The sequence below is a fragment of the Dipodomys merriami genome, unplaced genomic scaffold, assembly GCF_024711535.1.
Source record: "Dipodomys merriami isolate MVZ:Mamm:240054 unplaced genomic scaffold, mDipMer1.0.p SCAF_3, whole genome shotgun sequence".
NCBI classification, from domain to species: domain Eukaryota; kingdom Metazoa; phylum Chordata; class Mammalia; order Rodentia; family Heteromyidae; genus Dipodomys; species Dipodomys merriami.
Window position 1 is genome coordinate 88883987 of NW_027204492.1, and position 18765 is coordinate 88902751.

The following is an 18765-nucleotide window of genomic DNA, read 5'->3' on the forward strand; positions in this document are numbered from 1 at the left end:
ATACAGCTGGAGTAATGGCTCAGCGGTAGCCATAAAATTCCAAGTTCCAACCCCAAGATTGCTCCCCTCCCCCACAAAATTCTTCATATATTCTGATAATTTTGTCAGGTTTGGAAACAGCCCTAAATAAATCAGTCTATCTAAGCACTGATTTATATTAAGTGACTGTAATTTAACACTCTACTAATAATACACAGGATGTGTTTAAACTTTAAATATTGTATGAAAGTTTACAGTGTTAGAAATATCTAAGTTTAATACATGCAACATATCCAGCAAATGTTCTTTTTTTATACAATATATAGAGAGCTAAATGTATGTTACTGCATACAAAACAAGTCTATTTAGGGTTGCTGATACTGTCTCCTTAACTTACAAGAATTTTAAAACTTTGATTTCTGTTAGTGATGCACATCTATTGCACCTAGCCAAAGATTTTTAATTGTAATTCCAAAGTAAAAGCTATGCCAATATGTACTGGGGTCATCTATGTAACTATGATGCTAATTGTTGTTGGCTCTTGTGCATATTAAATGTATTTGTATTCCCCAAATACATAGGCTTTCTAAACTATCATGCTTAATAAAACATTTTACCAACCTTCTTTTTGCAGGTTTATGTATATATGTTCCAAAATGTAATGATGGTGCTGGGTGCTGGGATAATGCTGTGAATCATAATTATTATCTTAAAATACTATATGCAACGGAAATAACAACACTGCTCTGTAAATGGCTAACCCATTTTTAGGTGATTCTAAGATTTTGTCATCTATAGTCTGAATCCTTCTCTAAGGCATTTATAATCAGATTCATGGATATATTACTTGTAACTATTATAATTTTGGCTCTATTATTGCAAATCTGATGTTATAAAAAACAAAGAGACTAATGAAAATTTTTGTTCTCTACGGCTCACTGTACTATGGCAGATTCTAAACTTACTTCTTTAGAGAAAAAGATTAACAACTAAAAACACCTTAAGAAGGAAATTATGGTTTTATATGAGGATGCTTTCTCCTTAATTTCTCGGATCTCTACATAAAAACTACAGATCTTTCAGCAAAAGGTAAAATATGTAGGCTACTTTGAAATTCCAGGGGAACTACTGAACTGAGAAAAGAAAAAGACTTCTTAAAATTAGGGATACATGAGAGGAAGGGGATTCATGTCAAAACTTACCTGAAAAATGTCTAATTCTAACAGATTTGGACTCATGACGTAGGGTAATAATTAAGCCTTTATGAGACAAGCCGGACTTATTATAAACATCTGGAGTAACTTAGAAACAACAAAATAAGCTTCTGCCAATGTAATGGAGAAATAACACCATATAATATCATACGATTGAAAAGTAAGTTTAGCAAGTTTAGTAAGTTTAGCATCAAATTTCTTCCTCCTCCCCCACAACCGGTTTAGGTTTTTTTGGTCAGTCATGGGACTTGAACTCAGGACCTGGGTGCTGTCCCTGAGCTCTTTTCTTTGTTTTTTTTTTTTATTTTATTTTTTATTGTGAAAATACTGTATAGAGGGGTTACAATTACATGGGCAAGATAGTGAGTACATTTCTTATCAAGCATTGTAGCCTCCTCCTTTGTTTACCCTTCCCATCCCTTCCCAGCCCCCCCCCCCCGCCTCCCCCCCACCAAAGTTGTAAAGTTTGTTTTCGACATGACAATTTGTACTTCTCATTGTTGCAACGGGTCCACTTGTATCCTTACTTAAAGGACTTGTTTTTCCCCTTCCCCTCCACAAATTATACCGACATCAAACAGTGAAAGCAGGGGTTATACTGTGGGGGAGGGACATACAAAGCAACAAAGAAATAATCTTATAAATGCATTAGAAACAAATGCATGAAAGAAAAAAAAACATTTAAATGCATATCTTAGGGTTCATTTTCCTAACTTCACCTTATCTGACCTTTTCTGCTTGACTCATACATATACTAGATATTGCAAATAAGGGAAACCATGGGACCTATGTTTCTTTGGGCTTGGCTTACTTCACTTAATACAATTTTTTCCAAGTCTTTCCATTTCCTAACAAATGGGCAATGTCATTCTTTCTGATGGAGGCATACAATTCCATTGTGTATATATACCACATTTTCTTGATCCATTCATCTACTGAGGGGCATCTGGGTTGGTTCCAGATCTTAGCTATGGTAAATAATGCTGCAATAAACATAGTTGTGCTGGTAGCTTTAGTGTGGTCTTGTTTGTAAACATTTGGGTAAATGCCCCAAAGTGGGATTGCTGGGTCATAGGGGAGCTCTATGTGGAGTCTTTTGAGGAACCTCCATATTGCTTTCCAAAGTGGTTGAACAAGTTTACACTCCCACCAACAATGAAGTAAGGTTCCCTTCTGTCCACATCCCCTCCAGCATCTGTTGTTATCAGAGGTCTTGATTTTTGCCATTCTAACTGCGATGAGGCAGTATCTCAATGTTGTTTTGATTTGCATTTCTTTTATGGCTAGGGAGGTTGAGCATTTCTTCATGTGTCTATTGGCCATCCTTCTTTCTTCTTCAGAGAAGTTTCTCTTTAAGTCTTTAGCCCACTTACTTATTGGGCAGTTGTTTGAGGATTTGTTGTTGGGGGATTTAATTTTTTTTTTTTTTGGTCGGTCGTGGGGCTTGAACTCTGGGCCTGGGCGTTGTCCCTCAGCTCTTCAGCTCAAGGCGAACGCTCTACCACTTGAGCTACAGCGCCACTTCCGGTTTTCTGGTGGTTTTATTGGAGATAGGAGTCTCACGGTCTTTCCTGCCCGGGCTGGCTTTGAACCGCGATCCTCAGATCTCAGCCTCCTGAGTAGCTAGGATTACAGGCGTGAGCCACCAGCGCCCGGCGGGATTTAATTTTTTGAGTTCCAAGTATATTTTAGATATGAGACCCTTGTCCGTTGTATGGCTAGTGAAGATCTTCTCCCACCCCGTAGGCTTTCTATTGATCTTGCTAGCTATGTCCTTTGCCATGCTGAAGCTCTGCAACTTCATGCAATCCCGTTTGTCCAACCTTTCTTTGATTTGTTGTTTCCGGGTCTCTATTAAGAAAATTTCGGCCTGTGCCAAGGAGACCTAGGGTTTCTCCTATTTCATGTCCCTGAGCTCTTTTGCTCAAGGCTAGTAGTGCTCTCTAACATTTTGAGCCACAGCACCACTTCTGGTTTCTGGTGGTTAATTGGAAATAAGTCTCACAGACTTTACTGCCTAGGCTAGCGTCAAACTATAATCCTTAGATCTCAGTCTCCTAAATAGTTAGGATTCCAGGAGCGTGAGCCACCATCACATGGCAACTTCACATTTCTGATAGACAAACTATCAATAATAACAACAAAAAGAAATTCTATGACAAGCAAAGGAATTCTAAAACAACTCTTATAATGGGGACACTGTATAACTAAAAACTAAAAAAAAAACAAAAACTAAAAACTAAAGAATATCTAAAGCTGGGTATAGTGGTTTATAACTGTAATCCTAGCACTGGCAAGGTGGAGGCAGGAGTTTGAAAGCTGGAGACTCAGCCTGTTACGTAACAAGATCCCATCACATAATAAAACAAAACAAAACCTTGGAACAAAATTTGTTCTATCTCCTTTAATAAAGAACCAATTAGGATACCAAGTGCTGTTGGCTCAAGTCCTAGCTGAGGAGGCTGAGATCTTGGGGGTCACTGCAACGTGGCAGACAAAGCCAAGAGACTCTTAACTCTAATTAGCCACCAAAAAGCCACAAGTGGAGCTGTGGTTCAAGTAGTAGAACACTAGCCTTGAGCACATAAAGCTCAAGGACAACACCCAGGGCCCAGGACTACCACCGCCGCCGCCGCCGCCACCGCCGCAGCAGCCGCAGCGGCCGCCGCCACTACCAAAACTGCCGTCACAATCAGGAATGGCCATGTGTCTTTTCTGTTTTTGAAATTAATAGGAAGCCAGGATCTTTTCTTTCCAGGAAAAGATGAAGATCACTTATTGTGTATTATTATATGCCAGAATTGTACTAAGCACATAAGCTAATCTTTTTCTATGAAACATGAAAAAGGAAACATTTCACATTGATGGCACTTGAAACCATCATACATTATCAAACAGATCAACCAACCTTGGATTAGTTTAAGCAACCAATTCGGAAGGCTGGACTTCATATACATTCATGTGTGAATATGAATAGTTTTTATTTTAATCACCCAGAGTGGGAGTGTTTCTGAGACGTAACTGGAAAGGGGTGTATATCAAGATTTCATGCTAATAAGCAGCTAAAAGTGATTTGTGCAAAGTCATCAGAGACAAAGGATGAACAAATAAAGCAATGGTACTCACTGGATACTATTATACCACTCCTTCTAATTCCAACCTCTACTTACAGTGAATGCTAAGCAGTACAGTAATAAAACTAAAATAGAGGGGCTGGGAAGGTGGCTCAGTGGTAGAGTGCTTGCCTTGCATGCCTGAGGCCCTGGGTTCGATTCTTCAGCACCACATAAGCAAAAAGAAAAAAGCCGGAAGTGGCGCTGTGGCTCAAGTGGTAGAGTGCTCGCCTTGAGCTGAAGAGCTGAGGGACAGCACCCAGGCCCAGAGTTCAGGCCCCTCCACTGGACAACAACAACAACAACAACAAAAAAAAAAAAAAAAAAAAAAAACTAAAATAGAGTCTCTTCAAATAAAAAATGTTGACGTTTTAAGATTTTCCTTATAATAGACAGGAATATACACTGGAGAAAGAGAAGGCTTGAAAGGCCAATGTTAGGATGAAAGGTTTCACTTAACATTCATACTATAGGGAAGAGAAATGAAGGTTTCTTAAAATTCTTTTCTATGTTCATACAAGTAAGAGCTATCAGAATGCTACCAAGTATTTTAAATACTGAAGGGAAAGGCCTTCCAATAGAAGGATGCCCTAATTTAAAGCAAGGTTGCTAAGATCACTATGAATTAAAGATATGCTAGGTTTAAAAAAATAAAAAATAAAAAAAATAAAGATATGCTAGGTTTAAATTTATGCCTGAACAAATAAAAGTGACACAGTGGAATGTTTTGTTTGAGTTTAAGTAAAGCAAGAACACTTTCAATTACCTGAGGACCAATGTATACTTTTTCCCCTTGATTATAGGAGATTTTAAATATTGCCACCTTCTTGAAAAAATAAGTTTTGTATCCATAGATTTAAGATATTACTGTACTGATATTCAGAGGCAATTACATTCCATAATTTGGTACATATTTGGTTACTTTTTCTGCTCAAAATACATTTCCTGAGGAATATTTACCAAATTGCTACCAAAAATGTAACAGGCTCAAATAAAAATGCTCAAGCCGGGCACTAGTGGCTCACGCCTGTAATCCTAGCTACTCAGGAGGCTGAGATCTGAGGATCGCGGTTCAAAGCCAGTCCGGGCAGGAGAGACCGGGAGACTCCTATCTCCAATAAACCACTAGAAAACCGGAAGTGGCACTGTAGCTCAAGTGGTAGAGCGCTCGCCTTGAGCTGAAGAGCTGAGGGACAAGTGCCCAGGCCCAAAGTTCAAGCCCCACAACCGCCCAAAAAAAAAAAAAAAAAAAGCTCAAATATATTTATTTTGCACCAAGAAAATGTTAAATGTCATGATAGCATGGGGGTGGGACCAAGAGGAGGGGGGTAGATAAATGAAGAGAGAAGGGGAGAGAATACAGTTATAAAATAATGCATATTCTAGAAAATTAAGAAAACTGAGGAAAGGGATGGGTTTGAGAGGGAATAGGGAAAAAATGATTAAAGGAGTGACATTGATCAAGATGCAGTGTACTCATATAGTACTTTGTTGAACAGTAACTCCTTTGTACAATTACTTAAAGATAAAAATAAAGGCAATGTCATCACTTTGAAGTGGGAAAAATTGCAAAGTTGTGTTTCCCTTAGAAAATGTTTTTAAACTATGTTTAAAGTAATCTTTTATTCCATATTACTGCTTTGGCCATGTGACTCTCATGACTTTCATTGTACCAGATTCTCAGCTCCCTGAAACATGGAGACAAGAAGCTCTGGAATGACAGTAAGGTTTTCATTCTATGAGCACAATACAGCATCATTAACATTTTTAATGGTATGGGTTTTATACCATCTATGTATGTTTGCAAATATTAAGTTATTACATGTTTGAAAATGAGCATTTTTCATCCTAAATTTTATGTTTGCAAATATATTTTTAATAAAATTTCAAAACCAAGTTTAGCACCTAAAAAAAAGATAAAAATAAAGTAAAAATAATTAGGTCTTTATAGTCTTTATAAACCGTGATTGTCCAATAGGAGGTGTTAAAATACATAAGGTATTAAAATACATAAGGTCTGAACTTTCCACTCAAATCCACTGACATGTCACAGCATAGTTTAGGAAAATGCTGCTCAAAGACCGAGGAAAACTGGTAACGTCCAGGCAGCAACTGGTAATTACACAGTAGTTAAAATTACCCTAAGTCTTATCCTTTGACTGCATTTACATTCCAGCATTGTGATCTAAACCCTTCCCAATTTACATTAGTGTCTGGGATTATCTATCTCTTTTATACCATCAGCATTGTTCTTTATGTGGCCAAGTACTTACAAATTTTTCTACTTTGGAGATATTTAGATAATAGCAACAATTATAGTTATGAATTCAGAAAAACTTGAGCTTTCTCCAACACCAACTTCTAATCTTTTCTTTTTTCACACAAGAAAGTACTATTGTATAAAGTCATTAAAAGTAATGTCAAAAACATCACAAGAAAAACTCAATGAAAAAATGAAAACCTGGATAAATATCTAACTTTTATAAGTAGACAGATATTTAATCAACAACTTCCTTTCTTTTCCCAAAATGGTTTATACTCCAAAAAAAAAAAAAAAAAAAAATTTTATACTCAAAAAACAGTCTTATGTGCCTTGAGAATATTCTTTTCTATAGTTTATACATAAGACATGCCCTGATGGTAGAGATGAACAGATTTCTAATGAGATCCACACCAAGAGATCACTAATAATTGGCTCACAGATAAAGCATCATTAAGTAGCTACTTGTGATCTCTACAATGGCAAGTTCCTTAGAGGAAAGTTATCTAGATGTCAAAAGAGATTGAAATCTTCACCCTTTCCTTATGACAGACTATAGTTACCATGTAAGAGTTAGCATCATAACTCCCTTGCATGGTGAAACTCAACCTGGTTTATCTTTCAGTCATATTTGATAATCAATCACATCATCTAAATTTTCAGATTCTCTTTTAAAGTACTAAGATAAATTACAGCATTTCTCAATGTTTTAATATTTAATAACAAAAAAGAAAAGAAATAAAACATTGTATCTTAAAAAACACCCAACAACCTACCTTTAAACTAGACTCATAGTCTGTGTTCACTTTGAACATAAGCCCAAGTCGTAAATGAATTTCCTTGGCTCGACAAAAGCTGGGATCAACATAAAGCACCTCCTGAAATGCTTTAATTGCCCTGAAAGAATACAGACATAACTTTTTAACACATGCAAGAATTTTTGTTTGATAGTACAATATAACATGTTTTAGATAATACAGTTTTAAGTGATAAAAATGATGTGAATATGTGTTAAGGAGAATAACTGCAAAAGAGCTTTTGTGACTTTCTATATAATTAAATGCATAATCTAATGTCATATAAAAAGAGGAAAAAAAGATCGGTTAAATTCACTCTAAATTATTTGACCAGACAGTATTTGGTTTTTTTTTTTTTTTTTTGGGGGGGGGAGCATCTATAAATAGCTGATTTTACTGCTTCTGGAATTTCTGGGACATATAGAAAGGCTTTAAAGGATGAAGGATTCTGTTCTAGCATACTTCATAAAAATTATTCTTTAAAACTTAGTATTATTTATGTCTTTCATGTTTAAGTTTACAAATCATCTGTACCTTATCTTTCATACTGCATTAAGTAATTTCTTATATTTTCCATATTAATGTCAAAAAGATCATGCCCCATATGTCGAAAAGATCACCCTTACTCTACAGCTCTATAGTACTACTTTCTTTGTTTCTACATCAAAAGTCTCTATTTTCTGGGTTGTTTTTCCTAAACTTTACTACACTTGCCTATCTTCAGTCAAATTCACGTTGTATTTCTTTATGAAAAGAATTAATTTACTTACTAGTAGGCCAAACTGAGATACACATCTTACTAAATACATTTTTTACATTGCTTGTTTTGATCATGTTTCCTACTAAATAATGAGCATTGAAATAGTAACGAACGGTCTACTTTAAATTTTAAGTTATAATATCAGCTATAACAGCATGTCAGATATCATTTAAATCACTCTAAGATTTAAAGCCTCTTTGAAGTACAAGCTAATGTATTCATTGTATAGGTTTATAACTAGTTCTAACCCTACAGATATTAAAGATGGCTGTTTTGAATCTTAGATTCCTTTAAAGTAAAAACTAGTCATTTATATAAATTTAAATTACTATCTCACAAAACAGCAAAATACTTCATGTCTTTAGTAACTTTACTCTGATGGATTTATGCATTGTTGACTTCAAAAAAGTGTACAGTTTTATATATATTTATATATATATATATATATATATATATATATATATCATAAAATTAGAAATCTTTAAAAGGGGGTGTACTAAGTCTGCCATCAGATACCTTTATAACTGGTTTGACAGTAGTTAAAGGGGGTGTACTAAGTCTGCCAGCAGATACCTTTATAACTGGTTTGACAGTAGTTAATTTTCTTCCTGTAGAAGAGATGGATATCCATCTGTTTGATTTTTTGTTTATATATGTATATATTTGTTTATATATGTATGTATGCATATACATATATGTGTGTGTATCTATGTATAAGCATTGAGGTGAGGTACAGTTGGGGTCAAAGGTCTCACAAGAAAGAAATGCCAGTGTACAAATTACCATCGTAATTCAAAGGTGCCTTAGTATTACTATTGTTTTCAACCAATGCACCCACATTTGGAGAGGAGACAACAAATGTTTATAGGTGGGAGCATTAAAAAGATAGGGAAAAGGGTTTGATAGAGCTTAGTGATCAAGCCTAGCATGCATGAGGCCCTGAGTTTGATCCCCAACACCACCAAAAAATTTAAAAGATCAAAGTAACAATTGTAGCAATAAATTATGCCAACTACAACATATAATACGGCTGGGAAACAATTTGTAAAAGATTTTGGAAGCTTCTTGAATGCTAGCAATGTTTCATTTTTCTCCTTTTCTTTTTTTTTTTTTTTTTTGTCGGTCGTGGGGCTTGAACTCTGGGCCTGGGCGCTGTCCCTCAGCTCTTCAGCTCAAGGTGAGCGCTCTACCACTTGAGCTACAGCGCCACTTCCGGTTTTCTGGTGGTTTATTGGAGATAGGAGTCTCACGGTCTTTCCTGCCCGGGCTGGCTTTGAACCGCAATCCTCAGATCTCAGCCTCCTGAGTAGCTAGGATTACAGGCGTGAGCCACCAGCGCCCGGCTCCTCTTATAAATTTTTTAAAGGCATAAAATATACATTTGTGACGTGGCTATATTTTAGGCATATTTTGTAGCAATAAAAATTGCAGAAAATGTAGCACAACATTTCTTACCTTACGATATGGGTCAGAAAGTTATCTAATGACACAAATGGGTCATAACTAAATAATGCCCGTGTGTTCTAGTTTTTAAAAAACCAAACAGACAGGAGTCATAGACATAAAAGAAAAAGAATGAAAGCTGAAAAATAGGAAAGGGGGAATAAAAACAGAAAAGAAGTTAGAAAAGAAGAAAAGATGTAACAGTTTATGAGGAAGAGAGGGAGAAGACACCCAGAATATCAATAACAACTTCGGGGTGGGGGGCATTTTCTACGCTTTCTAGGTTTCTATTTCACCTTTTTTTTTAAACATAGCATTTGTGGGTATCTTATTCCATGGGGACATTTTGTCTTCTGCTTGGTTCACAATGTCACAGAGGCGCAAAGAAATATGAGTTGGCTTTAACATATTCTCTATCAACACACTAAAGAGAAAGACTGACTTCCTGATCTTGAATTTTTTTCATTCCAGCTCCCCTTACAATCTATTATTATGCTTCAAGATTCAACACCCAGGGCTGGGATGTAGCTCAGTGGCAAAGTGCTTGCCTAGCAAGTTCAACGTCCTGGGTTCAATCTCCAGTACCAAGAAAGAAAAGACAAAAAAAAAAAAAAAGTTAAAAAAACAAACACGATTCAAATTCAGCATCTTTTTTTTTTTTTTTGCTTAGTGTTAACCAGCAGTTAGGTTCTTTCTACAGTGAAATCATTTTTATTTTTACCTACTGATAGACTAACTTATCTAACCAAGTTCCTTTTCTTTCTAAACTTTTACCTATTGTTCTCACGTGTGTGCATATTCAGCTGGGATGGAGGGAGGGGAAAAAGGAGGGAGAGGTATAAGTATAGAGGTAGAGGTAATTCAGTAGCATTCCAGACTACATCTTAATTTTGTTTGCCATATTAGTGTATTTGTATCTCAGAAAACACATTTAGCCACAGCAAAATTTCTGTAGTACAAATTAGACTAAATCACTAGAACTCATTTCTGCTGGTGTCAGAATTCTGACAGAATTTTAGAATGAGAAATAATTACCATAAACTATAAAATACTTTTATAATACAATGTATGGAAATGTTATAGTCCTGAAATAGTTAAAAGCATATTCTCAATTGTAATAAAAAATGGACAATGTTGCATATATTATTGCATTAATTATAATCTAAAAGCTTTTAAATCAACAAAATTATCTCTATGGATTTTTCAATTTAATAATATCTTTTACTTCATGATTGCCATTGTGAATAATTTTTAAAAGACAATGATAGAAAGCTAAAACCTTAGTAGCACTCACTATCTCTGAAAAACTTGAGTGCTGAATACCTTTTAAAACAATGGTGATTTTTAGGGGGGAGGATGGGAAGGGATGGGAAGGGGAAACAAAGGAGGAGGCTACAATGCTTGATAATGATAATGTACTCATTATCTTGCCCATGTAATTGTAACCCCTCTGTACAGTATTTTCACAATAAAAAAATAAAAATAAAAATAAAAAACAATAGTGGTTTTTAATAAAATTTCTATTTAAATCTTCCTCTGAAACTATATTAAAAATATTAACAAAATGTCCCGAGCAGTTTTAGCACATTAAGAAACAGCAGCAAAAAAATGTTCATCTGGGACTAATAAAAATGAGTCTGGAAATTTCTCCCAGGAAAATATGAATGAGGTAAATAAACTATAAGGAGAAAATTCCACCTCAAAATTAACAATAAAAGATACACACAACAAACATATACTTTCATACTTACACAGAAACTTAAAGGTTCTTTTTAAATTAAATGATCAGAAAGATTTGAGGAAATAGACAGTTAAGATGTTTAAAGGTAAAAGATCAAACAGTAAATGGCATGAACATAGTCACAGAAATAAAAAGATGCTAAAGATATTTTTGGAAAAATGTTAATATAGTATACTAGCACCAAGGATATATTTAAGGTAGCAGTGAGCTAGAAGCATCATTTGAGCTTAAATCAGAAAGAACCTTAAATATGAGGTTAACTTAGAAAGATCATACACTAAGCTGACATTTATATATATATATGTATATATATATGTATATATATATATATATATATTACATCCCTCAGTTCTTTTTCTTTTTTTTTTTTTTTTGGGTCCAGTCGTGGGGCCTGAACTCTGGGCCTGGGCACTGTCCCTCAGCTCTCAGCTCAAGGCTAGCGCTCTACCACTTGAGCCACAGCGCCACTTCCGGCTTTTTTCTTTTTGCTTATGTGGTGCTGAGGAATCGAACCCAGGGTCTCATGCATGTCAGGCAAGCATTCTACCACTGAGCCACCTTCCCAGCCCATCCCTCAGTTCTTTTTGTCTCTCTAGATAGCCTTCATTTCACCACTTCCTTCTTTTATTGAAAGATTTACATTTTTATTCATAATTTCCACTAAAGCTTAATGAACCAAAACCCCTCTAAATTATCTTTGGTAATCTGTGTGGCTACTAAGTAAAACTCTGTCAGCACTGCTTTTAGTTAATTAAATAGGTATGTTTTTCAGAACAAAAGTATACATAATAAACCCAACATAGGGTCAATACCAACTGCTTTGCTACAATGGAAATATAATTAAGAGTAAACTTGCAATCTAAAAGCATGTTTGTCTTATGAGCACCCAAAACAAAACAAGTAGATATTAATAAAAGTTTTAAGTTTATCAGTAAATGTACTGTTCTTTCCCCTTACTGCACTCAAACCAAAGCCATATAAAGGAGCAGAAATTACCACACATATAAGAACACTATGATTGGGACAGTGCTACAGAAATGAATCTGAAATTTATTAGTAATCCTTTAACATTTCTATTTTTCTGAGCTCATCTGTATTACCCCTAATTCTTTCTGATGTCAATGTAATAGTGATCACTACATTTCCTGGGAATTAAATTTGGAAACCTAATTTCCAAGTGTTTATGCCTATAACACAGAATTATGTATCTCTTGTATCAGCCAAGATAGACCACGCTGATATTGATCAATGGGAAGAATACAAAATGTTATAATGAGATAGATATACAGATAGATTTTATTTAAGGATATTGCTGTGAGGTATATTGAGAATACTTTGTTTCAGTCATTCAAACGTTTCCCTTTTCTCTGTACATATTTTATTTACCTCTTCTCACTGTGAGATATTGGTTTCCTACTAAAGACAAAGATCAGTTCAAAGTTCAGTTTATCCCCTAGAAATTCACCACCTTAATGAGTAAGAGCATGGGGCTTTCAGGCATGCAAGTAATCACTTTACAGAGACCAGCTTAGCTCTCTGCTGTATATACTTCACCATGTGTTCTAATGTTTTTCTCCTTCTGGACTCCCTCCCCACTTGGTCCCAGATTACTAAGTGGGATAAAAATATAGTTGAGAAAGGAGGAGGCTGCAATGCTTGGTAAGAAATGTACGCATTACCCTGCCCATGTAATTGTAACCCCTCTGTACAGTATGTTCACAAATAAAATAAAATAAAATAATATTTATATATATATATATATATATATATATATATATATATATATATATATATAGTTGAGTAAATTCAATGAGTTTGCAATGGTTGCTTAATGTACTTCCTCCTGCAATGAGCTCCTCTAAGAGGCTGCAAGTGAAATTGGGAAAAACTGACAATATATAATTGAAATGACTTAGAAGCGGACCAATAAAATAAATTCCAAAAGAAAAAGTAGGTGGCATACTCTAACAAGAAATTAATAAGGCTGCTCTTAAAACATTAAGTCATCATAACCTACCTTAACACACACTGGTTACACACATGATCATAAACCATTTCATACTATCAAATGGCAACAGACACCATTAGTTAAATTATTCATGTACCAGATACAATACTGAGTCATCCTAAGCAGACAGATTATTTAGATTAACAAGAGGGAAAAAGAAAAAAGATAACATTCCTTTCTTTAAATAAACACTAAGATTTCAAGAATTCTCAAAGAATTTGTTACACAACTAAAAATCTCTTAATCGTGGGCTGGGAAGGTGGCTCAGTGGAAGAGCGCTTGCCTTGCATGCCTGAGGCCCTGGGTTCCATTCCTCAGCACCACATAAGCAAAAAGAAAAAAGCCGGAAGTGGTGCTGTGGCTCAAGTGGTAGAGCACTAGCCTTGAGCTGAAGAGCTGAGGGACAGTGCCCAGGCCCAGAGTTCAGGCCCCACGACTGGACCAAAAGAAAAAAAAAAAAAAATCTCTTAATCTGAAATCAACAGGTATCATCATACAAAACACAAGTTTTAACCTAAGTAAATTCTAATCAACTCAGACTAAAATTCCAACCAAGCAGTACCCCATGGTTTTAAATTTTGTGACTGTTCAAAAATAATAGCAAGACAAATTAAAGCAGAAATGAGTTTATGATGGAACATTTGATAAGAGAGAAAACACACAGCCTATGTATTCATAGACAACTTGTAAGATATTATTACTTGGGAAAACAGCTATAGAATTAAAAGCCAATACATGAGAAAATGCTGGTGACTAAGACAAGATCTAACAGAGCACAGAACACTTACTAGTTCACACATTACACCATCCTCTTATAATCTAGTTTCATTTCTTAGGTCAACTTAAGGAGTAAAATAATTTTCCAGCTATATAAGACCTATAACTTAAAATAGTCACACATTTATTAAAGCAATGAAAATTTGGAACTGGTAACAGCTTTATCTTATAACTAATTTTATGTTATTATATCCAACATAGAGGGAGGCACATGAGTTACCACAGGTATATGAAAAGTGATCAGTATGAGGTATGCATATCCTTCCCTAAATTGCAAGATTCTTTGTTTTGGTTTTAATTAAACTACTTCTAACACACTGTACAGATTGCATCAATGTGCTCAAAAGAATAAGTATAAATATCAATTAAAAAATAAAACTAACCACCTACTAATCTTCAAGCTTGGGGACAGAGCACAATCGAAAAAATGGTTGGTGAATCTAAATGTAAATCACTAAGCAATTATTTAATACTGAGTTAACCACACCTATTCTCTTTCCCACCTAATATTAAGGGGATAAAAAACGATATTATCTCTGGGATCATTTCTAATTCTAAAAGTTTAGAATTTCCAATTCTGTCTTCAAAGATGGATTCTAAAAATCTGTAAGATTTCAGAAATAATACTTGGTTTGAAATATACACTATACATTAAATCAGAAAACTTGAGATTACTGTAAAGCAAGAAATAAAGAAAAAGATTACAAAGCTTTTTCATGAAGATCAATCACACCTTTGTAAAGTTTACCCAAAAATAGAAGTGTTTTAAATGATTATAATATTTTCTAGGCACACAGGTGTTCTCCAATAATGCCATGTTTTCCATATATGATCAAAAGAAAACAGGATCAAAAGCTCAGAAGGAAGAAAAAAATCCTAATAAGAAAAGCCATCTTTGCCTAAAATTTCATCTTTAGTAAAACTGTATCAAATCACTTCCAATGCATATGAAAGAATCTGTTAAAATAAGAAAAATATTTAGCAAAAAAACACCATCATCTTTCTGTGGACTATCAAGTGCACACAGCTTAGAATTCTAGAGCATAAAAGGGATTCTGACAAGATTGGATACAGTTTTTTAAAGGCCTAATGGGCTTTACAATTTATAAAATGTATAGTTTCTCATTTTGATCATCAGAACTCTTTTTTTAAAAGCATGTTACTGCAATGTACTAAAAAGCAGACGGGGGGGGGGGGGGGGGGGGAGGAGGGAGGATTTAATTCAAGATCAAACTAAGTAGCAGGGCTGCAACCAGAATATCAATCTTCCAACTTAAATTCTGAGTTCTATTACAGCACACTGTATCTGGCAAACAGAAAAACAACAATGGCACAAAGGCCATAATAATAGGGCCCACACTGAGGTGGGGTGGGGGGAGGGATTTAGTAAGTCTTCTCTAAAAGTCAGAAAAGGAATCACAGGTAGTTTAGGCATCACAGGTAGTTTATTTTTTTTATAATTTTTATTTATTTTTTATTGTGAAAATACTGTACAGAGGGGTTACAATTACATGGGCAAGATAATGAGTACATTTCTTATGAAGCATTGTAGCCTCCTCCTTTGTTTCCCCTTCCCATCCCTTCCCATCCTCTCCCCACTCCCCCACCCAATCCTCCCCGTCCCCCCCATCAAAGTTGTAAAGTTCATTTTCGAAATAACAACTTGTCACAGGTAGTTTATACACAGATCTTGAGATCAATCAAAGTCACTTCTCAATGCAGAATGATGGAGAAATTCCAAAAAGCTTTCTAACCTCAGCCCTCTATGATCAAAATCATCTGACAAAGTCTGAAGAACAGAAATAATTCATCTAAAAAGGGTACTTTTATTTTTAAAGGAACAATTTAGTCATTTCAACATATTATTGAAAAGTATAGAATTACTGATACTAAAATATTCTGTTTATCACATACACACAACAGAAAAAAAGAAAAACAAAGAAACTAAAACAAGCTACTTCATGGAAACAAGTGACATTACTAGCTTAATAATTATGTTAACTTACCACTGAAATGCATTGTAATGGAAGTAGACCAAACCAAGACCATATAAAAAGGCAGCATTCTGTAAAGGGAAAAAAAAGAGACTTTTAGGAAAAATATTTATACATAATGCATATTACTAATGTAAAATATGGTATCCAAGATTTTTTTTTTTTTTTTTTTTGGCCAGTCATGGGGCCTGAACTCTGGGTCTGGGCGCTGTCCCTCAGCTCTTCGGCTCAAGGCTAGCACTCTACCACTGGAGCCACAGCACCACTTCTGGCTTTTTCTGTTTATGTGGTGCTGAGGAATCGAACCCAGCGCCTCATGCTTGAAGGCATGCACTCTACCACTGAGCTACCTTCCCAGCCCGGTATCCAAGATTTTTAATGCTTGAAACTTTATATTACAATCTATTATTCTATATTACAATATATTTTTAAACAACAAAATAAAATTCTGAATCAGCAGATAGCACAGAATCCAACTTGTAGAGATATTCTAATTTCTATTTAATCAAAGTAACCCTGAAACTTAAAAATTACTAACAATATTCAATATCTATTTAAAATGAAAATCTTTTTCAGGAATAAGAAAATATTCACATTAGGCTACCCTAGTCTCCTGTGCTTTGTTGTGGGCACTCTCTCACAAACTCAGGCTCTCCCCGCCCTCCCCCTACTTCCCTCTGCTCTTGAACTGTTTTCATGTTCAATATTACCAAGAAGGAAGTCTGAATTTAACTAAAATGCACAATAAATACCTAAAACAACAAGAACAAAAGGGTTTTTCTGTTTGTCTTTGTTTCTTTAAACTATATGCCAAACAAAACCTAGAGGGTTGCATTTTGGACTTTAACCATTATTAATTCCTTTTGCAGTATAAAACAAATGTCAACACTTATCCTGACTCATTTCATCTCGGGACTCCAAATAGGAACTAGCTGCCTAGACTTTTTTTTCCCAAAAAGGACAAATGTTTTGAGAATCTACTGTATGTAATACAAATAACCAACCCAACCTATTTTCATAAATCTTAAGTTTTCTTCAGTTTTCACACTAATCTTTGTGATTCAATCTCTAAAATCACAAATTTCTCATTTCCAAATACAAAAAATTCATCTATTAATATTATCCTTGTCATACTGTCTTTTTTTAATATTTCCCAAAAAATAGAAACAAAATAGTTTGTTGGGATATTGAACCTAGGAAATCATCTGTAAAGACACAGAAGTCAAGCAAGAAAGAAGTCAATGAGGAATTCATTATGGAGCCAATTATGGCTGCAGGCAACTGGGACTTTATCCTGATGGGGATCTCTGCCAACAGTGAGGGATATTCCTGAGAGAAATCTTGCTATAGGTGTGAGAGAACTAGGGCACTTAATCTGACAACTGTTTTCAATCATAGATTGGAGAAAAAGAATTAGTGATGTTTAAAGATAAAAATGTAAATAGGTGGTGCTATCTGTTGGGGCATGTGATCACTTTTTAATAATAGAATTTGTTCTGGCATTATAGTGTGTACTTCTTTTAAAAATATAAGTACCTTCATAGAAACAAACAATATAAAATGTTAATAAATTATTAATTTTGCTAAATTATCATCATTATCCCAAATTTTCGGGCTGAGATTATATGTGACAAGAATATTTTCAAATTGGGGCAATCATGAAGGTCTCAGACAAGATTCATTTCAAAAATTTGTATTTAGAAACTTAGTCGTAACTTTTTAATAAAGACCACTCATTTACTGTCATAATTTGAGCATGTACTACAAGGATAACATTCAAAGAAGTAGGTATTGATTAGAGGGCATTTCTATTTTCAGGACACATTCTACATTCTCTCAATACCCTTATTTTGTTTATGCTTCATCTTTGTCTCTCTTATCCCTGCCACAATATAAGTTATAACAATTATTTAGGGTTCATTTAAATGCCATCTTCCTGGTGAAGCTTTACAGCTTGGCCCACAAATCAGAGGTGATCTTTCTAATCTCTAAATTTGGTATTAGTATAATGTATCATATAACATTATTGTGCAATAAATAAGAACTTAGTTTTGTGCATAATTGTAATGTTATATATTTTAAGATTTTAAAAACCTTATGAAGTGATATGATAGATGTTTTCATTTATAGAATAAACAAACTGATGCAGAGAGAGAGAGAAACCAAGGAATCTGTTTATAAAGGAATAGATAGTAAGAAGCAGACATGGGAAATGAATCTGGGTCAGCCCCCAGAGCTCACCTTTAACTACTTTTTTGTTATTATGTATTAACTAATTCTACTTCATCAAACAAAATGCACAAAGACAGGAATGTTAGTCATCCATCTGTATTTCCTGTTATCATGTAGCATTGTGTGCTTCAATACAGCACATACCCAAAGTTTTGCTAAATACTGTGTATTTAAACCTATGTGCTCAATGACCCAATGTTAGTGTAAGGCCTGACCCTCTCTATTAACTAGGAGTCAAATCTCATTTTATAGAAATTGCAAACAAAATTATTCAAATAGTAGTGAGTATTTGTTGAGTGACAACAGAGTTGTAGATACAGTAAAGACAGCATTAACAGGAGTCAGAACACAGTACCCCAAATGTACTATCTTGACATCTGACTGAACATTTAAGCTGAATGAATCTTCGAAAAACAGCTTATGTGTAAAGCATTTTCTGACCTTCGA

The 18765-nt window shown here is 34.7% G+C and overlaps 1 protein-coding gene across 9 annotated transcripts in view; it reads right to left on the reverse strand.

The window, feature by feature from the left end:
* Kdm6a (lysine demethylase 6A) overlaps window positions 1-18765 on the reverse strand; it is a 186898-nt gene that overhangs the window by 89751 nt on the left and 78382 nt on the right. For all 9 annotated transcript variants that reach the window (XM_070040585.1, XM_070040582.1, XM_070040586.1 and 6 more), the window contains exons 5-6: window positions 16099-16157; window positions 7343-7463 (exon numbers count right to left, since the gene is read on the reverse strand). In XM_070040585.1, the coding sequence (XP_069896686.1) occupies window positions 7343-7463; window positions 16099-16157 (180 nt within the window). The remainder of the gene's footprint in view (window positions 1-7342; window positions 7464-16098; window positions 16158-18765) is intronic.